Source organism: Prosopis cineraria, unplaced genomic scaffold, assembly GCF_029017545.1.
Source record: "Prosopis cineraria cultivar Desert tree isolate PC_DT_omini unplaced genomic scaffold, ASM2901754v1 PC4, whole genome shotgun sequence".
Lineage (NCBI taxonomy): Eukaryota > Viridiplantae > Streptophyta > Magnoliopsida > Fabales > Fabaceae > Prosopis > Prosopis cineraria.
The window spans coordinates 12245850-12271529 of NW_026555335.1; the positions used below are offsets into that span (position 1 = coordinate 12245850).

The 25680-nt window shown below is 26.8% G+C and overlaps 1 protein-coding gene across 1 annotated transcript; it reads right to left on the bottom strand.

Annotated features, from left to right (window-relative positions):
• Nucleotides 1–19846: 19846 nt before the first annotated feature.
• LOC129309715 (CASP-like protein 2C1) lies at nucleotides 19847–24845 on the bottom strand. Its single transcript, XM_054951398.1, has 3 exons — nucleotides 24618–24845; nucleotides 24375–24513; nucleotides 19847–20414 (listed from the first exon to the last, which is right to left on the bottom strand). Exons 1-3 carry the CDS (start codon nucleotides 24788–24790, stop codon nucleotides 20160–20162), a joined length of 567 nt encoding a protein of 188 aa, XP_054807373.1. The 5' UTR covers nucleotides 24791–24845; the 3' UTR covers nucleotides 19847–20159.
• Between the last annotated feature and the right edge of the window lie 835 nt (nucleotides 24846–25680).

Genomic DNA, 25680 nt, shown 5'->3' on the forward strand with positions numbered 1-25680 from the left:
GTAGCTTCTGTAATTGTGCTTTGTCCCAGTTTAAATTACTCACTGGGCCCATAGTTTTTCATGAATTACTCTGACCCCAAGAAATTTTTGGAATTTAAAGTTAGTCCAATAATTTCTAGAATTATATCAATCCCCAAATCTCTTCCATAATTGAAATTTTGCCCCTAGACACTTAAAAATTGTATGAAGTCCTAAAATTTTTCCTAATTCTTAATAGACCCCGAGGACTTATGAAATTATTTTTGTTTGTCCTTGAGGTAATGAAATGTTACAATTTTGTGATATTTGAGATTATATTAATAATGGACATACCCCATAAGTGTGACATTAATATAATTTTAGGGTTTGAACTTTTAAAGATAAACATATAGCACTTATGATATATTAGATATTTGTTATAACTCTTAGGTATGAAAATATTTAATGTATTTTTTGGTACGGACTTTTGTATGAACCAAATATATTGTATGATAGTGTTTTTAGTACATGATAATAGTTGCGTAACTAAAATTCAATTGTTGGGACTTCTATATTATAATTATATTGTGCACACATGATTATTATTTTATTTTCTGTTTTGTAATTCTAATTTCTTTTTTTAAGCAACTATCTTTTGTTAAGACTCTTTTGGGAGTAATTATGATCATTTGTGAAAGTTCCTAAGTATGTACCTTATCATTTTGAGTTGGCTTTGAGAGAACTCGAAGCAGCGGATCTCACCTCATAGTCCTTTGCTTTTGACAATGTCTATCATATACATTAGTATAAGTTCAACCGACTTTGTTTGACAATGATTGAATTCATCATAGAGAAAAGAAATTGGGAATGATATTTCTAACAATAATATTATAATTGAATATTTGAAAGCTATCTGTAATAGCATGTCAAGACTATTGTTATTTGATAGCAATTAATTATGATGGGACATTAGGTGTTATTAAGCATATCTTGAATTTGTATGGGGTTGACTTAGGAGTATTTCCTAGTCTGCAAATTGCTACAATCTAAGTATGAATTATTGATGTCTTTTTACTTCTCATAAGAAAGGGAGGAAATTGATGGATCATATAATATTAATAGTGGCTTATGATAACCTCTAATCCATAAGAACCTCCAATATAATGGTTTAGGTGTTTCCGGTTTAGGACAATTTTGGAAGGCTCATTTAAGTAAGAGTTGTATGATTCAAAAAATTACCTCTTATCATCTCATTTGGTCTATTAGTTTCTATTTGTTTTGCTTAATAGAGATTGGAGAAGAAAGGAAACTAGGCCTTGGAAATATAGTCCTTTATGGGCTTATAACTTATGTCACTCTTGATACTTTTGGGCATGTTAATCCTTTATATTGTAAGCCATGTATATAATGCTTTACCATTGATAATGGATTCATTAGAGGGGTGGATTAATTGCAAATATTTTAAATTTCTAGTTCCATCCATATGCTAAGGGTATTTGTAGATAAATTAGTGATATATAATTTTTTGTGATATAGCAAAATTTATTTACACTTTCTGATTTTGTGCCCAATCTAATCATGACATGTCTTGTTTTGAAATTATATTTGTAGATATTATGTTGATAATAAATTTTACCATATAGGTATGTCATTATCAATATAATTTGTGTTTAAAATTTTGACATTTGTAAAGGACGCTCTTTGTAAATGAGAAATTATTATTGTTGGTAGTTGGGCATTTATTTTGGCAAGTTTGCAAATAAAGGTCTTAATGTTTTTTGTACCCTATACGTATAGTAACATTAAATACATTATATTGGAACCCTTCCAACAAAATAACAATATAAGACAAAAATTAATTGTATTAGATTGGAAATCATAAATGAGATCTTTAGTTAAAAAAGCTTAATATGAAACTTTATTAATAGATTCATTGTTTACTGTTACATAGGAGCTAGAAGGTGCCAAGTTTGTTATTCATTGTCAAGTTGATTAAATTTATTTTTCAAGAGTGGCTTAAATAATAAGAGTTATAGGCCTGAACCATTGGTCTACTTGTTAAGAGTACCAAATTTTACCAAAGCACATTTTTCCTCATTACCTTCATTTGAAGAGGATGAAGTCGTAAGGAATTCACTTGGTGTAAAAACCATCTATGATATATGTCAAGGAATTGTTTTTTTTTTCAAGATGTTCTCACAGAATTTTTATACCTATAATGCTTAGTTGGAAGTAGTCATTTATAATTAACCAAATGAATAATAGTGAGAGTTAAAAGATATAAACATTTCTTGTACATGGGGAGGACATTATCATACTACTCATGGATGTCAAAACAATTTGCCGTAAAATTATGTCACACAAATAGAGACTTGAGATAAGGAATTGAAATACCTTAAAAAAGATGTTTTTGTATAATTAGTTAATAGCATTCAATGTGCAACTATCAAAAACCATATTTGGAAATAAGTAAGTCTCTAGGTAGTGATATTTAAAATTTGATAAGACTATTAGCGCCTTTTAATTTTCCTTGGAATACTTTAGATTTGTGAGAAGAGTGGTGTTTTTCCTATTATGTTCCATGTTAATAGCTAGTTACTAGTTAGTAATTAAGTAAACGAGACAAAGTACTCACGGTCATACCACCTTAATATAAAATATTCTGTTAGACATATTTTGTTCAAGGTTAATATTCATTTTAATATATCTATTGACATCCTTGATTTGTGTCAGACAACCTAGTTTTAATTGAGTTCAAAAATTTGCTTCACACTCCTAGTTTGGTACCGATTTAAGGGGTGTAAGGTTACTTAAGTTTTTGACATCTCAAAATAATTGTTGGGGAGGACTGTTTTGCATATAAAGATTTTGTATGCTTCTAATACTATTGACTCTGAGGATGCTAAAATATGCACTAGTATTTGATCTAAATTTTGCTTCCAGTACCCCTTGATAAATACTTGCGAAATCCTCACAAGAAATTACTGGATAATCATTTTGAACAAAAATTATTGTATACCAAGAGGGTATATAAGACCTAATGTTAGTTGTTAAAATTTAATCCTCCTTTAAATTTATAATTATGAGGATTTAGAATATGCATCTTGTGTATTCCTTGATGTAGAGAGGAGCTATCTTGTAAAAAGATTGTATTATAGACACTTATAACTATCTTTATTTAGAATGTAGAATATATATATATATATATATATTATATATAGTTGAGGAAAGTATTATTAGACATGCATCTTATTCTTTCCTCTAACTATTAATATGATATCTTATCTACCTTGAGCTTCTCTCAAATGTTTTTTTAGAGAAGAATATAGACACTTAGATTTATCTGGTTCACATCTATGGTGAATAAATGCTTATGCATTTGTATGACTAAAAAGGCTTACCTATGTGAGTTTTATTGATCTTTTGTAATAACCTTGGTTCAATAGGAGTTTAAGTTGTGTCCTTTTAAGGACAATTGATGGCTCAAGACCATTTTGCTATTCTACTCAGTCTTGTTTAAGAAACATTAAGATGATTTATATCATTTGTTTCCCTATATGATTTAACTATTCATATTTATGCACCTTGTATCACTTGTTTTCTTTTAGGATTCAATGATCTTGTATTGTTTCTCCACTGAATTTCATTCTTGTTTCCTTTCATGTCATTCGTTTTCCCGTAGGGTTCAATAATTTTTGTTAGTGCACCTCATGTCACTTAGGCCACTTGTTTCCTTATAGGATTTAATGACTTGTGTTATTTGATCTCTTTACCAAGTTATGGTCAGAAGACCAACTCTATATTCAATACAAAGTATTTTAATATCAAAATTTTATTTGTAAAAAGGAAAATTGTTAGATCTCATGCTTATGTGATTCACATTCCTAGCACGTAAATGCTTGCAAATTTATTGACCAAGGGCTTGCTCATAGAAGCTTTTTGAAATCATGTAACTTATATAGGTATTATGAGTTCCTTTGATGCCCTAGATTAATGGGAGTCTGAGAACTTTTATATTGAATTTTCTATTTAGGCTTTTCTTTATTTTCTAAACTTTGTTCAATTCAATTAGATACGTCTATATCATTTGTATCCTTCATAAGATTCATTTATTCTATTATGATATGCTATACATGTCACTTATTTTCTTATAAGAATCAGTGATCTTATATTATTATCTTATTGAAGTGTGTTTAGAATAAAAATTTTGTATTTTGTTCTATCCTAATTATGAGACATTATATTTAAGGAGAATCAAATCCAACAACTACTCAAGTAAATTATTCTCAGACAATGACCAATATGATAGATTGTTGTTAAAATGGAAACTTGACTTGTTATTAGTTCTTGTTTGTGAATAATTTGCTTGAGTAGTCCTTGGATGTGGTTCTCCCTTATATTTATGTCTAGTATCGCTTGTTTTCCTATAAAATCTAGTGATTTTGTGAAGTTTCATTTTCTAACTTTTTTTATGACTTGATTATATTATTTGCTTAATTAATGCCATTCAAGAGGGAGGTTTTTAGAATATTTATATAATATTTATGGATTAACATTAATTAATAAGTCTAAAACATATTAGTTTTTAGGATCTTGTGTAGATGATAATAAGTTGATCACATAAGTGAATTCAATGGGTAGAAGCTCAACCTAGAATTCTATAATAGTTAGTTATTCTCTATCTCTTAACTAACCAAATTAAAGATGATGAGAGATTAAATAAATAATTATTAAAGAAGTTACTGGTATGATCCATATAATGCTATCAGTCAATAACCAACAAACACGTCTCTTTTCATTTTCTCTATTATCTTTGCACTTTCTAAAAAAACTATGAAGGTCTAGTAGGTTTTGTGTTTACCTACACTTGAGGTAATCGAGAAGTCATAGGCTATGAATTCTTCAAGTACACATGTTAACTCCTTATCTTATTTAAGTTATATATTGAGACACTAATTTTAACATAGCAAAAATCACAATCAAGAACCCCTAGAGACAATTAATTACATTACAGGATCCAATAATTCTGATATTACTTTATAGGACCAAAGTACCTACCTTTGTTGTGAAAAGGCAAAAATACTCTTCATGTATATATTATATACTCTTTTAACAACTTCCCATTTGGAAAAAAAAGGACTTATTTACATTTTAACAATAATCAATTTTTTATTAACAACTCTAAAAAAATAACTTGGTGGTAGAGAGGAACAAGTGTTATGATTTGGTAAATGAGTCTCTGTTCGAGAAAAACAAGTCCCATTTCTATTTTAACAATAATTAATTCCTTTATTAATAACTCTAAAAAATTAACTTGATGGTGGAGAGGAACAAGTGTTGTGATTCGATAAACAAGTCCACGTTAAAAAAAAGTAAGTCATATTTTTATTCTAACAACAATCAATTCCTTCATTAACAACTACAAAATATTAATTTGATAGAGAAATTATTATAATCTAGTGAATAAATCACAATTCGAGAAAAAATAAGTCTTTTTCTAACAACAATTAATTCCCTTGTCACAACAAAAATACATCAGGAATAGTTTTATCTTTTCACAATAAATTTTAATTACATTTAGATTCTTTGATTCTGCAAAATAATATTAGAATCATTTGATCCTGCAACATAACTAATTGTCTCCAAGGATTCTTGATTGTGATTTTTCCTTTAACATATCACTGGTCATAATATGTTGACTATCAATTAGATGCATATACTTAAAGAAAGCATTGCCATTGTTTTGGTTAATTATTGGATGATGACATAATATTTTATTTAATTAAATGCACATATTCTACTAGCCTGTTAAGCTTAGTCATGGTATAATTTAATACTAATTGACTTATTAATAATAGACTAGTAAGACTTAGCTTCTTTTAATATCAGAAATGATATGATGCTCATTTATGCTTTCCTTTATGATCATGTTTTCATCAACATGCAAATTGCTATGCAAGGTTAAATAGCACTGTAGTAGTAGTGTTACATATGGATAATAATAACTCCTCGATGAATTACTGTAATCAATAATAACTTAACTTCATGAATTGCCTTTTACGTGACGTGAGGAGAGAGATCAATGTAAAAGATATTACACTATTTCTATTACATATCTTATAAAGAGGGTCCTAGACTCACATATTTTTGTATCTATTCTTGTGATTTGTAGGATTTAAATGGGCCAAATTAGGACTGCATAACAATCAAACCAAATTGGGGTGTATGGCTAACCTAAGGTTTAGTCTGATTTTACATCGGCCTAGACATTATATCCATGGCTTGGTCCAGCTTGCATTAATCAAGCATTAGATCGGACTAGACTTACTCCCTGACCGCCAGACTGGTCTACCAAAACTAGAACTCTTTCTATTATTTTTATAGTACACAAGTGAATCAAATGAGATTGGAAAAAAGAAGCAAGTACCCATAAATAAATCTACAAATCACTTTTTTGTCCTAAGTCTTAAGTTGATTTATCTCACAAATTTTTCTTAAAAAAATGATATTAAAAATGTGTAAAAAAGGGGGCAGTTTCAGCAATTCAATAGGTTTCATCGAGACATCTTCAACACAAGACCGCAAATCAATAATGAGGGACAAAGAAAAAAGCATAGATCAACAACGAGATTGAAGAAGGTACACAAATTGAGAATGAGGAGGAAGATAAATGCCATACTTAAGTGCTACAAAATGGACCAAGCATATATCGGCGCTCTAGATATAGGTTGCTAACAATAGTAATGCTTAGTTTGCACATAAGAAATCGAAGATGAGAAGAAGGAAGAAGGCTTCCTAGAAGAAGGAAGGAAAGAAAACAAAGGATAGGTTAGATAAAGCTGCAAATTTGAGGAGGAGGAAGGATGCTATTGAAATGGCAGCATCTTGATCGAAATGGAGGACTTGGACTGGAGTAGAGAGTGGAGAAGTGAGAGAAAAAGTAATAAAATAATAAAAATGAGGCAAAAATGTATAAATGATATTTACAAATATAAAAAATATAGTTAACCATCGGGTTAGACCAGACTAACTAGTCCTAAATGTTAGTCTAAGGCCTAATTTGACCCAGACAACTAACCTGGCTTGGTCAGTCCAGTCTTATGTTTAGGCTAACTTTTTTTTCTTCTTCAGATCAAATTGGATTGGATTGGACAAGATTGGGTTGACTAGGTTTCAAACCTTTTTGCACAACCCCAGGCTAATCTAATTAAAATATAAGCCAATTTTTTTTTAAGAAAAGTATAAGAGAAAGACACAAGCTTAAGGGGAATAAAACTCAACAACAATGGTAACAAGCCTAATAAGACTATAACTTAATTCGTAACACATAAAGTCACTACAATCAAAAGATTTTTTTTTCCATTTCAAAAAGTTCATGTTAGGTCCAAGAAACTCATTAAAGTCAAGACATACTTCTGGGTTCAAAAAATGTTTATAAAGATACTTTCAAGTTATCTATCAACAAAGTCCTCACATTAGAATTTGATCTCATGATACGTTTTCAAATATAAGAGAGACTGTTATAAGCACAAGTTAAAATAGAGAGCCTATCTTAAAAAATTAGCTTGTTAGGAGGAAGATAACTTCACACTGATAAACCCCACTTCAATTGTGAGACCTCTTGATGTGGGACTCATTTCAATAAATGACTCATGATAAACTACCATAAATTTGCAAGTGTAAGGGTTTCTCCTTCTAATAGGCTAGTCATTTGATATGGGCTTTTCTTTTGAAGTTGTGCTCATGGCAAACTACCATATATTTCTTTGTCTTTAATTATAAAAAATCTACAAATTTCAAGAAGTATTAATTGCATTTGCTCAAATTATCCCTTATAAATGGATAGTATCATTAAATTAGAAGTAAAAGCTAAACATTAATCACAAGGGCATTTAGTCCAAACATTTCAATTTTGAACATAATTGTTATATTTAACTAATTTTTTAAACTATGTGAGCTAGTTGAAATTCTCTTATATTAAAAAATGAAGGGAGTATGAGTCAAATTTTTATCGATTGAAACAATTTGTTTGTATCAACTCTGAAGCACCAAGCCCACCTGCAAGCAGAAGGCCCGTCAAGCTTGAGTCAAAAAAAAATAGAGCTCAGCCCAATTACAATCGAGCAAAGTGAAGATAAGTGAAACAACACATTTTAGGGAAAGCTAACTAAGTCACACACACTCCTTCCACTACCCAAGAATCTTGGTGTACCTACGCTCACCACATCATACGATGGAGCACTTCAAGCGATTAGAGGCACAAAAGGTTACTTGCTCCTGTTAGCACTAAGCATCAAATTCAACTGGGAGACGCCATTACCATTTGTTATAAATAGGCAACAGGCATATAACTAGATGGCTCTCGATACTCTGCCAAATCTACCCAATACTTGCCTAGCACAAACTATTCAAATCTTAACCTTGCATCATCTTCAACCTTGCCTTGTGCGATTTATCCTCTTTGTATAAACTCTGCCCTTGGGCTAGTTTTTCAAACCTATTTACTCCTCCATCCTTATAGAGCACTTCATTGTATTTATTTCATTGAGTAATTCCAATGAGCTTCACGTTCATTTATAGCATACCCACCATCATTAATCTCACAAGTTGCTTGACTCTAAGAAAATTGTGGTAAACAACTTTGGAAACCCTTTTAATCATCCAATTACAACTTATACTTCTAAGGACATGCTCCTTTTGCATGCTTGATATACTCATCACTCGAACACTCAAAGGGTTGCAACACTCTAACCCCTTCACCGAAAATTAGGCAAACACAATCTTTATTATATACTCTAAAGAATATTTTAACACAAACATGATGATCACATTCAATGCATGACAGCTCTTTACTAAACTATCAAGACATGTATTAGATTTTCCTACAAAAACATAATTCAAATCGATCCACCAATTAATCGCTCATAATGAAAACTCTAATTTCATAATTCATGTTTTGTTGGACCGAAAAATGCATGTTCTACCAAAAGTTAGACTGCATGGCACCCATGTGTGGCTGTTTACTTTCAAATGACCACCACTATTCTTTTTTAAAAAAATTAGGAAATACAAGGATGAATTAAAAAAATGAGATTTAGAGACAAAATTTAAAAAATATATATATATAAAAACTTTTAAGAATGAAAAAAAATTAATTTTCCCACAAATGAAATTATCAAGATTTATATCAACATGGTAGGAGATTGCTCCAATTTCATAGTTCTCTCCCAAAAAAAAAAATTATAGAGTAATGAGCATCCTAAATCTTAAATTATTGTGCGAATAGCATTCTAGACCCTAAATTTTTAAAATATACAAAAACTCCCCTCAACTTCTAATTTCAAATACCTAAATCCTATCATTAAGTTGGATAAAATGGCCATTATTTTTAAGAGTTAAGACAAGAGCCGTATCAAAATACAACTAGGCATCACAAGTATAAAAGTAATGGCCACTTTCTCTAATTTAACAATGAAGTTCAAATGCTCAGAATTTAAAAATTAAAAGAAGTTTTTACATATTTTAAAAGTTCACGGTCCAAGTTTCTATTCGTGCAATGGTTTAGGTATTATGATTCTCATTAATCCAAAAATTATTCATCTCAACACGGAGGAGAGGAGATAATTCTAATTACTAATTCTAATTGAAGACGTGTGTAGAAACAATAATAGACCCAAACTACATCCTTTTGCTTTCGCCTATTAATGTGTGTGTGTGTGGGGTTGGCGAACTTGTAACAAGCAAAGCTGTACCTCACTAACACTCTAATTAATAAAGCCGTATTAGTTTGCGTCAACGTAACCAACCCTTCATTACTCCGCATCTTATCTGAACTATTGACTCCATTTTTATGTACTCATTCCCTCATATTACATATAAGGTATACTCTATAAATTTAATTTATTTTTAAATATAAGAGGTATTATAATATTTTTAAATAATTTAATAATTTTTCCTTATCTTGAAAAATGGAGGAAATATTAATTATGCACTTGACCCACTACTACTATAATATTAATTATAATATTATTAGAAGCAAAACTCAAAAGTCATTGTAATTTTATGTAATTCTAAATATATAACAAACTTTCATTAATATGCATGATTCAATTAAAAATGTTTTATATATAAAGATAAAGAGAGTACGTATTTGATTATCCTTAGATAGAGAAGGAAAATAAGCAATTCCCTTTCATTAATATAATAAGTGTTCATTATATTAATTAAGCTGCCTATAAAAAGTAAGCGAAGACAAAATTATAGGGGAAAAAATAGACTTTTCTTTTCTTGAATGTGAAGAGGAAAAGAAAAGGAAAAAAAAAAAAAACAAGGGATAAAAAAAAATGAAACCCACATGTTTTCGCCAAATATTTATCTTCGATGAGGAGATATTTTAGAAAGAAAGCATATTTATTTTCAAGTTTTTCGCAAAAGTAAAATGAAAAAAAGTCACACACCCCACATATCTTCGATGAGACTAATTTTATTATGAAAAATAATCACTTCTTTTTCTCTATAATTCTCATGTAATTAAAATTAAAGATAGAAAAACATACTGTTCACTTTTTGTCCATTCATATGTCTCATCCATTGTTATTCCTTCCCTATTTATTGACATTTGCAACTTACATGTCAGTGAGGTCCTTTAAGATGTAGGGGAGAATGATAATAAAGGCCTCATAAGATTTAATGTCAAATTAATATCTCATTTACAATTACGGTTCTCAAATTCAATACGCTTAACTTCCTCTTATTCCTTGGCCCAAAAAAAAAAAAAAACTTTATCCTACATTTCAATGCTAACATCTTTTAAAAAAAAATTTGAATTGACATTAATTTTTTTATGAAGTCCTTACTTGTTATTCTCCCAAAATGTAGAGCCTCATGGATATAGAAATATAAAAGCATCGGTATTTTTTTATGGAAAATATGGGTACCATTATTAATTTTAGTTGTTGGGACGTTATCATATAAATATTTATACATTTATAAGAACAACATTCAATTTTTTAGAAAATATGACAAACTCATCTGATCATGAGCCATGATGAATCAGAGATTATTAAGTATAATGCTAAAATAACATTATATAAAAGAAATTTTATATTCACATTTTTAAAAATAATAAATAATATTAGAATATAATTATTAACAATGCGTGTAGGTTTATTTGATAACTTTATATAAGAAAAATTTTTTATGTTCACATTTTTTTTTCGTCTATAAATCATTTATGACCAAAAAATTCATGTTCCCCCAAATCTAGACTACGGCATGGCACCCATGCGTCGCTGTTTACTTTCAAATGACCCCACTATTCTTTTTTCAACAAAAAAAATTAGGAAGTACAGGGATGGATTATAAAAAAAAAGATTTAGAGACAAAATTAAAAAAATACTCCCTCTATTTAAAAATATAAGGCATTTTAAATCAAATCCCACCTCCAAATAAAGTAGTTATTGTTTTCTAACCATATCATCTTTCCATATTTACTCATATTTAATATGGTGTTTCACTTTAAAATTCATGATATAAAACAGTTTATTTATGGCACTTTTGGAAAAAAAAACAATAATCACATCTTAAAATGTTAAAAATACCTTACATTTTTAAGAAAAAATACATAAATAAACTTTTAAAGATTAAAAAATTAATTTTTGTTGTCTTTTGCGTTTAGGTTGTATTTAGGGTTTTACTGATTTTTTTTTATTGCTTTCTTACATTAGTGAGTGCAATTCTTTTTATAATCAATAAAATTGGCTTTTTTTTTGTTAAAAAAAGATGGAAAAAATAATTTTCCCAAAAATGAAATTGTTAAGATTTATATCAACATGGTATGAGATTACTCCAATTTCACAGTTTTTTTTTGAAAAAAATTATTTATCTCAACACCAAGGAGAGGAGACAATTCTAATCACTGATCCTAAATGGAGCACGTATTTGGAGACAACAATAATAGACCAAAACTACATCCTTTTGCTTTCATCAATAAATAAATAAATAATATATACTCTTTTCATTTAAAATATAAGATATTTTTTGAGGAGTCGAATATTAAAAATTATAAATTATTTTAATCGTTTGAAATGTAATCATTATTTTTTAAAAAAGTATCTTTATTGATAGTGACTTATATTTATTATAGAATATTAATAACAGTAAATATAAAAATATAAAGTTAATTTAAAAGTAAATAATCACTTTATTAAGGGATAAAATTTAATTAAAAATATTTTATTTTTTAAATAAAAAGAGTATATAATATATATATAAGGTTAGCGACAATGGCGGAGCCACGTTAACCCCCCCCTTATTAAATTCTTGAAACTTACATGTTCATGATCCTTCTTATCTTATAATTATGCAGTCTACGGCCGTGGTCAAATCTAATGGAAGGGGAGAATCTCTTAAGAGAGAAAAGAAGTGGAAGTTAAAGTAAGTAAAACTTAATGAAATGGCTTCTTTATGAGACAAAATGTGATTTTATATTTTTTTCTAAAAAGAAAAAATATGATTATATGATTTTTTCTAGATCTTAAATACTAATATTATAATTTGTTTTGTATGCATCCAAATTTTACAAGATCTTTGTTTTCATCCCTTTGTTTAGGAATTACGAATCAACTAAATTTTAACCCCGTGCCGAAAGTTTAACATTTGATTTGATTTGAAGACAATGAAAAAGGAAAAAGTAAAAAGAAAATTTTAATAATATTAAAAAATAAAAATAAAAAATAATATATTGCACCATTATTTTTAAGGTTATTTATTAATTAAATAATAATTAAATTTATTTTTTGTTAACATTAAGGGTTAAATTATATCGTTTTTAAAAGTTAAAAGAAATATTACATAAAAAAATAAGTTTACATAAAAAAATTTCTTTTAATTTATATTTTTTTATAATTTGCTGTCCATATCAAAAATTTAATAGAATATTTTATTTAAAATTTATTATATAAGTATATATTAAATTTTAAAAATTAAATTTAAGTAGAATATTTTATTTTAAAATTTAGAACCCATGCAATGTACGGGAATAAAATATAAGTTAGTTTTTAATTAAATTTTATCTTTCAATAAAGTAATTATCTTTTTTAAATTAACATTATCTTTTTATATTTACTATTTAATTAGAGTTTAACTCTAAAATAATTACACCTTTAAACATTAAAAATATCTTATACTTTAACATCCAAATTTTGAGAAATAACCCTTAAAAATACCTTATCCTCCCTACGTCCAAATTAGGGTACTTTTGAAGAAATTTTTTTATCCTAAAATATAAGAACTTGAGTAGATTAATATTTTATTAAATGCTTCAATTTCAGTGTTACCCTTCTTTTTCTATAATTAATTTCTATCACTTCTCTTTTATTATATTAAACGATGGATATTTTGGGAAATTTATATTTTTATTTTAAAAAATAAAATTTTTAAGTGTATTTAATGAGATTTATTGGTATATAAAATTTTGTTTAAGTGTCTCATAATTTAGGATAGATGAAGTACTTTTTAATAAATGGAGTAAAGTATTGTAAAATAATATTTCAAACACATATATGTAAAAAAAAATTAATGAAATAGAGATAAATTACTCAATAGAATTTGTGTTTATGTTTATTTAAATTTTATCACATATCTAACACCTATTATTTTTTTTACTAAGAATCTTGATATCCATATATAATTTTTACTATGAATCCTACATACATTATAGTCTCACAATCATTTTTTTATCATTGGTAATTTCTTTGCATGTTAAATACCTATTATTTTTATTAAAAATTTTATATTCATTGTCAGTTTTTCCCATGGATTCAGCATAATTTTTCAAAATAAAAAATTGTATATTTTTTATACATTATATAAATTTTTAACTTGTAAAATGTTAGTCGCACACCCACATTTTTTAATGATAGATCACACATTCACTCTTTTACTAAGTCCTGCACTATACTATTTAATTTTTTTTACAAATCATCCATTAACTAATTTTAAAAATTAATTTTTAAAAAATTACTAATTTAATTTTATTAATTAAGTTATTGGTCCCATGCCTACTTTTTTATCATTAGAAATTTCTTTATATATCTAACTCCTATTATTTTTACCATGATCTTTTAAAATATAAAAATATTATTATATATTACATCTTGTCTAATTTTTAAATTTATAAATATATGCCCCTACTCACATTTTTTAGTGGTAGGTCCACACACCACACTATTCTAATTTTTAGAAAATCAAATTTATTAAAATCTCACATTCTCTTCATTCTTATTAGATTTTCAATTCATATTAACTTTAAAAATATAAAAACATATAAAAATTTATAATTGAGCCTCACTCTTGCACTTCTAACTTTCAAATTTATTAGCTAGTTTAATCACCCCAAATTTTTAAAAATTATTTTATTTTATTTTCTCTTTATCGAGTCCAAAAACTATGTGTGTGTTCATTTTTAATTTGTCAAAACTCAGTTTATTAAAAGTTTATTTGGTAAAAATTAATTTAGTAAAAGTGAGTTATCATAACGAAATTTATATTTAGATACATTTTGTCAAAATCAATTGGCAAACTAAAAATTATTTAGATTAATGATGATTTGTGCATTTAAAATGTACTTTTGAATATGCAATGACTAAAAAGAACATTAATTTATGATAATTTAAAATTTTTATTATATAAATAAAATATATTAGAAATGTTTAAAAATTTGAAAAAAATTAAAATGACATAAAATTTAATATGTTAAATTTTCATGCTTATTTACATGGGATTCTTTTTATTTACATGATCATAATATTATAGAACCAGGTAAGTTTGCTTTAAATTTAAAATAAAAATTAACATGATTAAATATTTGATTTAAAACTTAACAATAATAATACAAAACAAAACACTTTAAGAGAAAAGTTACAAAAAATAACAGCCATATGTTATGCTGAAATATCTAATCATGGCTTCTTAATATAGAAAAAGAAAGGCAGAGTAGACCAGAAAAAAAGAACAAAGTCAGAAAGGTAGTGAGGTAAAATAAATATTTATATTCCAAATGTGAGTTCTAAAAATTATCAAAAGTTACATTTTATAAAATCACATTCAATCATGTTTGAGATATACTTTTTATAATATATATTCATCTCACATTTTTATTCCAAACATATTTTAACTTTTAAAAAGTGCCAAATACTTTCAAAAGTCAAATATAATATTTTCAAAGGGAGCCTATTTTTTTGATTTTTTTTTTGCCAAGTAGTTTTTTGGTAATTTAAATAATTTTTAGACAATGTTTATATTTAAATAAGAGCATTTTAGTTCAATACATATGATTTAATGGTCAACAAATGGTTAGGTGGATGAAATAAAATCTTAAAACTAGAAGAGAAGCTTGTATTTTATAACTATTTATATTAAAAAAATGATCTATAGGTTTTAAAAAATAAAAAATATATATCATTAATTAAGATAAAATAAAAGAAATGTCAAAATATTTTACTCATTTTTAATATATAAGTTTCATATTAACAATTTAATTTTTTGTATATCTCACATATACCTCTTTTCCCACAAAGCCAACATTATATCTTTTTGTTTGATAAACTGTAGTTCTTCCAAATAAATTATGTATTGTATATTTGATTACACAATTTTGCTAGATATCAATAAAATATTTTAATTAGAAAAAACAAAACCTTTGGATTTTGAATACAAGTTGAGAATATTTTTGAGGAAAAGAAAAATTACTCTTGGATCAGCATCTTTCACATCGATTTTCTTATACTTTATATTAGAAGATATATTTTCAATTTTGTTGACAATAAATTTAGTGTACAATAATTTTAAAAGATAAAATCATGGAGAGAACAATTGTAAGATATAGAATTAATTTTTTTAAATTAATTTTTATAGTTATTCACATTTTAAATTAAATTGCATTCCTGATCTAGGGTCCTGATTCCATCGCTCGTTGGCGAGCTTCTGACAAACAAAGCTGTGCCCCACTGACACTCTAATTAAAGCGGTATTAGTTTCCCGCTAACCAGTTTGATTAGTACTGTGTCATTTTCATCATTTAGTTTGCGTCAACGTAACCCTTCATTATTCTCCATCTTCTCTTAATTATTGGCTCCATTTTTATGTATTTCATTGTCTTTAGATAGAGAAACGAAATAATCAAATCCCTTTAATTAATATATAATAGGTGTTCATTAAATTTTCCCGCCCTATAAAAACTACCCGAAGAGAAAATTTTAGAGGAAAAAAATAAACTTTTCTTTTCTTGAATGTTAAGAGGAAATGAAAAGAAAAGAAAAGCAGTAATAAAATATGTGTGTGTGTGTTTTCTCTCTAGAATATCTCCACGTCAAAGATAAATATTTGGAGAAAACATGTGGGTTTCATTTTTTTTAAATTAAAGATAGAAAACTTATTCTCCATTGTTCTTTTATTCATATTGTCACTTCCCACTTTTATATCCTAGTTATTTGTTGACATTAGCAACATATTTAATGTCAATGAGGTCCAGAATGATAAATAAAGGACCTCATAAAAACATTAATGTCAAGTTAAAATCTCTTCACAATTAAAATTTTCAAATTCAATACTCCTAACTTTGTCCTATGTTTCAATACTAAATTCTTTTTTAAAAGTAAAAAATAAAATCTTTTAAAAAAATTTGAATTGCCATTATTTTTTTTATAAGATCCTTACTTGTCATTCTCCTAAAATGTAGTGCCTCAATGGATATAGAAATACAATAGCGTCAGTACTTTTTTTATGGAAAATATCAGCACCATTAATTTAATTAGTTGTTGGGACGTTATCATATAAATATTTATACATTTATAAGAAGTAACTCATCTATATCATGAGCCATAACGAATCATTTATCGCAGAGATTATTAAGTATAACAATAAAATAAATTATATAAGAAATAAATTTTTATGTTCACATTTTTAAAAATAATAAATAATAGTAGAAGCTAATTAATGACAACAATTGTTTGTAAGTTGGAGACAAAATTCATTTTCTTTTTCGTTTCAAATGGCCTTTTATTGAAGAGTGAGATCAAAGGCCCAGTGACCGTTGTGTTAAAAGTTGATGTTGGGCTCACACTTTGACAGTTCACACTAAGTATTCATGTTTTGTGTTTAAAAAATTGTTGAATGGAGGAGGGAAATATTTGGAAAAACTATCCCTAATTAAGTTTCTCGTTCATTTAAAAATATAAGATATTTTTAACTAAATTTTATTCTCAATAAAATAATTATTTACTTTTAAACTAATTCTATCTTTTTATATTTACTCTTGTTAAATTTCCTATATAAATATAAAATTATTATTAATAGGGATACTTTAAAAAAATATAATAATTACACCTCAAAAGACTAAAAATTATCTTACATTTTTTAACATCCAACTTCTCAAAAACTATCTTATATTTTTTAATAAAAGAGTGGATAATACTTAAATTTGATTGAGTCAAATAATTATATTCTTTCAATTCAACTGTATGTGTGGCATGCAACTCTACATTGCATTGCTCCAAGAACTGGACCGACTATATCAGTTAAACCATTGACACCAAAGCCATTAACGGTTTGATTTGGATTAAAGAATATGCCTAGTTGAATCAAGTTAGATCAAAGTTGAACTAGCATTGAGTCAAAATTACAAAATATTTAAAAAATCAAACAAGTATAAACTTAAAAGACTAAAAAATTTTAAAAATTAAAAAATTTAAAATTAAATCATACTATAAGCCAACTTCATTTTTAAACCCTTCATATGTATAACATGATTTGGGACCATCTTTCTAGGGGTATGTTACATCTATAAATATAAATGTATATACTTTTAAGTTTACTCATACTTGATTTAAGAAAAATTCACTAATATTTAATAAGTTATAAATCATAACTTATAATATTGATAATTTATGGTTATATTGTGTTATTTCTTAACAATTAGATATAATGTGGTTTATTTCTTATATATATATATACACACACACACTTAATATTTTTTTATTCAATTATTTTGTCACCAGCTCCACTGCCAATTTAATTGGTCGGTTATAAAAATTATGACCCAATAACATTTCTGATTTAATATCCATCTTGCTTTGAAACATTGGTATATAGTGAATTATAATGATATGACTGTCTCTTTTAAAATTTGATAGATATATAGATATAAATTCTAACGGTAACCATTTTTAGTTAATAATTACTTCTTCTCTCTATTTTTATCAGTCATCTAAGATTCCGATACAAAAATAAATACAATTACTCAATTATGTTAGGACTTTTATTTTCTAATATATTTTTGTATTCCACTGCTTAGTACCTCAGTTATTTCTTAATATATTATTAATTTATTTTAATAGTCACTCTTTGACTTCTAATTATAAATTTACTAAAGAAAATGAAGCAATTTAAAAATATTATTTTTATAAGAATTTAAAAATATTACTTCCTCCATCCCAAATTATAAGACACTTTTAAAAAAGATTCGATGTCCTAAAATATAAAATACTTAGTGAAGATTAAGATTTCATTAAATAAGCTTATTTCAATATTATTCTTTTTCTCTCTATAATTAATTTTTATCCATTTTTAATATATTAAATGATTAATATTTTAAAAATTTATATTTTATTTTAAAAAATAAAATTATTAAGTATATTTAATAAGGTTTATTAATGTATAAAATTTTATTTAAAAATATATTATAATTTTTAAAGAAGGCAGTATAATAATTAATAAGTTCACCACGGCAAGCTGGCAGGGCCAACCGTTAATCATAGCCTCGTGCTGTTGAGCATGTTTGAAGTTGACTTCAACGCTTTCAATGCAATTAGTTGCGGGATTGGCTTCTTAAATACTTTAAAATGTGTTGCCCGATTGACAGTAGTAGCATCAAATGAAGAATATTGAAATGAAACCGCAAGTGCAAACATATTAAAAGAATATTGAAATGAAACCGCAAGTGCCAACATATTAAATAAATTTAATTTAATTATTTATAACATAATGTTAACCAAAACATTTGAAATATAACATATTAAATTTAATTTAATTTAATTGTAAAAAAAATATCCCAAGTCATTAATTTACATCGGTTTTTTAATAATCTAAGTAAAAAAAATGGTAACATTTTTAAATTAACTTAAAAGTTTCTTAGAATTTCTGTGTCTGTTTTTTTTTTAAATTATAATTTTTTAAGAATTAGTATAACATTTTAAAATTACTTTTGCGTATTAAAAAGTAAAAGATCCTAGATATAAAAAAATTATAAATGCTTCACATCAAATATTTTATGAAGTATGACTTATATAAAGGATTATAAAAAATAAATAATTAATAAAGTGTCTTGAAATTAGGATAGAGGGACTCTCATATTAGATTATTTTTCTTATAAAGTACACACATAATAATTTGATAAAAGTTTCTCTTCAAAGATACATTAGTTTGACTGGAAATTTTGGTTAAAAAAAAATCAAATAACAAAACAATAGAACGATGATGGTGATGAGAAGTGTGAAATCCAATACAAATCATTCTATTTATTCCCTTCACCCATATATATTGGGCACGTTTTAGAAGAAAATGATCGTCCTTACCACAAGTTTTTTTTTTAATTTATTGCTTCGTACAGTGTATAACCGGTTATTGTATAAATACCCTTCTACCACATTCTAATGTAATCTGAAATATTCAATGATAGTGTTTGTGAGGGGCAAAAACAGAAAAGTAATTCAACTGTAAGATAGTTTTATTATTTCAATTAATTTATCTTGGTTTAGATGATAATCATTTTTTTTAATAATCACCCCTAACATAGTCATTTTTATTAAAAGGGAGAATAACACACTATACATACATACACAAATATATCAATGTCAAGTTCAAACTCAAAACACCTTCCAAGCAAAGTAGGTGTAGTTTCCATTAGAACAGTTATGGACATTGACGGCTTGACACTTGTACATGGTAAATATATATATATATATATATATGTGTGTGTGTGGTGTGTGGTGTGTGTGTGTGTGTGTGTGTGTGTGTGTGTGTGTGTGGGTTGACAATTTTGAAGTGTGCAGTCTGCTTGAGATTTTCATAAAGATATACATAAAGCATCATTAAAAGCTTTCTCTTTCACTCACTTGCCCTTCATAAGCTAAGAGCTAATTAATTTATCGTGTGGCCTTCAAGCGGAGGAAGGAAGAAGAAGAGTAGAGCCTGAACAAGTTGTAGGCAGAGACGCATGATATGACGGTCATCACGATGCAAGCAACGTAGCCACACAACAGAGCCACTCCTATTTGAACGCAGAATCTCCTGTACTTGTCACACACTTTCATCCACATCATCGCTTTTGCTCCGTCCAACGCTATCGCCGCCGCCTCCGCCGCCGCTGTGTTCGTCCCGAACGTCAGATACACTCCTACCTGCATTCTCACCCCTCTCTATATTATCCTCTCCTCATTCCAAATTATAAAGATAATTTGAAATAAGTTCGCGTACTCATAAAATTTAACGGTAATATTTTATAAATTTATCTTTTCAAAATAAAAATATAAATTTTAAAAATACTTTTTATTTAATATAATTTTAAATTAGTAATTAATTATTACAGTACAAAATTTTAATTCTCTCTTCACTTAAAAAGGTAATATTAAAAAAATTATAAAATAAACCTTATTTTTATTAAATTATCTTATATTTTGGGACAATAAAATACTTTCAAAGTTATTTTGTACTCCCTCCAAATCATAATATATAGCATCTTTTAAAAATTTTATTTTCTTCAAAATATAGGCTATTTGGTGATTTTTATAATTATTTTTTCAACTATACCTCTATTTCATTTATTACTTTTAAAAAAAATGATACATTAAAATTTTAATTATTATTATCAAAATATTTATATAGAGTATTCATTCAAGGTAAAATTAAAAAGATATAATTTTTAAAAAAATAAGATTTCAATTAATATTTTTTTAATATAGTAAATTACTTATCAATACCCTGTATTCCATATGGAGAGAGTAATTTGAGATACATAGAGTGAGTACTATTCCTCTTTCTTCTTTATTTTCATTTATTTGATGAGTCTCGCGCACAAGCACTATGTATATATGTATGTGAGTCCCATCAATATGAAGAATTCTAAAGAAGACATCCACAAACACTTGAGCTATCAAATTCGTTATGGTTGACATATCAAATTATTATTGGTCCCCAATTCTCAGTTATAACAATTGAGAGATTGATAACTGAGAATTGGGGACCAATAATAATTTAATGGTTGGATGCAATAAAATAATAAATTTTAAAAATAATTTTATAGTTTAAAAATTTTGCGCTCCAACATAATTAGTAATAATTAACAAATAATATCATTGAGTAATAATATATTTATAGTGTTATGTCTAAAAAAGTTTAATAATTGAGAGCGTCATATCTTTATCAATAAAAATAATTGAAAAAAATACTAATATAAGTTCCTATATTTTAAACGTGTTTTACACATAGTTTATTTTTGTTGTTCCTCATCTCGTCTATTTAATTTAACAACAACCTCAGTTCTTATAATTTTAAAATTACTCTTTTTATTTAAAAATATAAGGTATTTTTTAAAAGATTTCATGTTACAAAATGTAAGCCACTTTTAGAGTTTCAAAATTTAATTAATTTTTTTGTGCAAAAACACTCAATGTAAATGAATCATTTTATATTCATTTTAAAGTAAAATATACTATTAAATAAGAATAAGTATAAAAATAATTATGTTAGTTTAAAGATAATTAACTACTTTATTAGATGTTAATATTCAATTAAAAATATTTTATATTTTTTAATTGAGGAAGCTAGTACCTCATAAAGACCATGAGTTGCCCAAGCAGTAATTATTTTACTGAACTGAACACTTTCAAGTTATGTAATAATTTGGAAGTAGGTTTTTTCCCCCGAAATTTGGAAGTAGTTTAGGTCAACTAATTGTGGATTGCAAAATATATTAAATCCATGTCGGCAAAAAAAAAAAAACATCGATTTAGCTCAAATAAATACTACCATTTGGTTAGCACATGATTCTTATGATTTTTTTTAAAAAGCTAAAAGAACAAACATTAGATAGATTAAATAGAAGAGATGGAACAAACAAAAAAAAAAGCAAAATTTAAAAACAAAACACAATTAGAAATTTAAAATATGCAGACTCGAAGCGGTATTCCCCCAAAATAATTTAACATAAATATATATATATATATATATATACACACACACACACACACACACACACACTCGTTTTTCTTTTCTTGTATTGTTTGTATCATAAATGTTTGAAACTTACACTTCCACACATATCCTGACACGAGCCCGAATCACATGTGCTAACCTGATCACGTGAGACACTGACGCTAATATTTTCTTACTTTGTCAAAGTAATTTTTTGTAATAAAAATGAGAACTAAAATTCAACCAGAATTATAAACAGTATAAAACACAAAACAAAATAATAAAGAAAACTTTTTATCAATCCCCTGTGTTCAAAAATAAAAAATGAGAGTTGATCAAAGATATAAAATTTTTGAGTAATTTTAAAACTATGTTTAGCTAAATTATCAACATTACAGTTAGATTGATAACAAATAAAATTAAGAGAAACAGTACAGGTAAAGTAAATAAAATTCCGACTCCTGAGTATTTTTTTTTATCAAAAAAATAAAAACAGATTTATGGCTGTTACACAATCACGTTCTTGTATTTTTGTATACGTCCTTTTCCAACTACCAATACAAACACTCCATTAGTGCTGGACCCTGGAGGGCCCAGCTCTAAATGCAAAAGGGACCTAAATACCGGAAATACCCTCAAGCTTGTTTGGTCTATGACTCACTGCAATTTGCTTTCTTCCTTTAAAATCTAAAAACACCCTTATTTTTGCCATTTAAACCTCTTCCCTAAGTATTTTACCACTTCATTCCCATGAATCTAATCATATTATACCCCCTTAAGAAAGCTCTATGTGTGCGATATTTTTAAAATTGACTTCTCATACTATTAAATTCATCACGTTTAAATATTTATCAAGCAGGTTAATTCTAATAAAAGTATGATGAATAATATATTATTTTATTAATCTAATGTTTGTGTGTAACGAGAAAAGTAAACAAACGTCAGTCCCCCCTCTCTATATATTAGATATCATAATTAACTGGAAAATTATAATATTTGTGTGAGTGTGTGCCATGATATCTCTCATTTATTGGAAATTAACTTTAGAATATTATTGATCAAACAGAAAGAATACTTATCTGTGAGGGATTAAATTTTTTTTAAAAAAGAGCAGATTTATGGGATATTATTTTCGAAAATCATCAATCTATCGGAAATTATGATAAATTGACAAGGAAATTCTATATGTACGTACGTATGTATGTATATATTACACTGGTAAACATCCGATTTTGGGGGCATTAAACTAGAGATTCAGTTTATTTTTAAAAAATAATATAATATAACCTGTAGCCACTCATTAATTGCCAAATTAATTAGGCGAGAGAAATGATAAAAAAAAAAGAATGAAGAAGAGGAGAATGTTGGGTGCACCCAAAAGCATCTTGGAAGAGGAAAGAAGACAGTTGGGCCTCCTAATGATTCCAAGAATCTAAAGTCAATGAATCTTTTTCATTTATACAAAAAAAAAAATCAATTAAGAACTATTTAAAAAAATTTACATTAATTAATAATTAATTAACTCAATTATATACTTATCAATTTGAGTTAGTCTTTTATCAACAAGCATTTACTTAAGTTTTAATAATCTATTTTAAATTAATAACAATTCATTTAAATTTTTTTCATTTAAATTTTAATAATAAATAATTTTTAATTGATATAAATTTTCTTCAACAATCTTTCATCATTATTTTTCCTTATATAAATTCTTCCTAAGCTAACTTTATCTAATATGAGACTTTTTTTCTCTATCATGTTATATCATGTCAACTTATACTATACTCTTTATTCACCCACACTTTAAAATGTCTTATTTAATCTAATTTTACTCCATATGAGATTATATTTTTTTGTCCATACCACGTTGGGCCAGCTCCCGTTTGCTATCCCAACAAGGAAAACAGGAGGAGATGAGTGTAAAAAAAATAACAAAAAAACTGGACACACAATTTTATTTATCTTACCAATTTTGATGACTATGGGTTTTAATTTTCTTTTACTTCCAAACTGCCTCCTACTTCAAAAACTAATTAATACCGTGCCTTTACTACTTTTTCATGCGTTGGGTATGGAAGCTGAGAAAGTTTTTTATTTTAAGCGATGATTGTATGACTATAAACGTTATAGTAATTAATAAAGAGAGTTTAATTTAATTTTTTAGGTACCTGATCCAACAAGAAACAAAGCCAAGCCAAGTACAGAAGATAGCCATTGTATTTTCCTCCAGAATAACCCGAGACGAAGTGTTTACATATCTGAAGCAAGTTATAAACTGCAGCAGCAGAAGTCACGTACACCAATATTCTGCACAAGAAATTTATCAAACCCACAAATCAACAAAACTTGAAGCCACACATATATATTAAGAAATATATATATATATATATGTATGTATAGATATATCTCACTTGAGAGCTTCTAAGTCATTGTAAGTGGCCTTCTTGGTGATATATAGAATGACCTTGGTCTGAGAATCGAAGGCAACCAAACAAGCTGTTAAAACCAGGACGAGAATCGCAGAGAGTCTAAGGCAAATCTCGCCTCTTGCTTCTTTCAGAGACTCCATCATCGTCATCTTCATCTTCTTCTTCTTCTTCTTCTTTTGAGAGAGTCAATTAGGCTTTTGGGATGGAGGCAGAGAGATGAATATATTTAAAGCAAGTAGAAGGAGGCTCATGAAATAGACTTCTGGTGGGGAAACATCCACGGAGGTGAGGTTGATATTAATTTTTGCCAACAGTGCACCAAACCTCTTTATTATAATTGTCTTCGTTTCCTTTTCATCTTTAATTTATTTTTTCGGTCATTATTAATTCTCACTTCTATAGACCAAGTTCCTCCATCTTGTGTTTTAATTAACCAGTATTTAGATTTGAATTTGAACTACATCTCCTATTGCATATATAAAAGTTTATGGATATTTGAATTTGAATTTGTTTCTGTATATTCTAAATATTCTTTTCATATTTTCACTATTGGTATAACTTTCTCTCATCTCTTGTGCCTTGTTGATTAAAAATAGAGTTAAACTTGTTAATCCTAATATTGTCTTTTTGCTTCGAATCCCATTTTGTCTCTGACCTCTTCTTTTAAATTTCTTTACACTGTTAAAACAAATAATTTTAAATATATAGATTTAAATGTAACATTTTAGATGTAAAATTTAAATCCAAATCCAAATTACTCCAACAATAAAAAACACTACCCCTGTATTTTGACATAAAAAAATTTAAAATATTGATGCATCATTTGGAACTTCTAAATGCTATATAAGCAAAGCCACTTGTTATTGATTTTATATTATTTATTGATAATGTATGGATTAATTAATACTATTATGACACATAAATTAAGAAAGATATTAAATAACTTTGACTATAGCAAACTTTATATAATATTTTTACGTTAGTATTTTTTTTTTCTTTGTTGAGAACCTTGAAGTTCATGACTTACCGGATTATTTGTATCAAG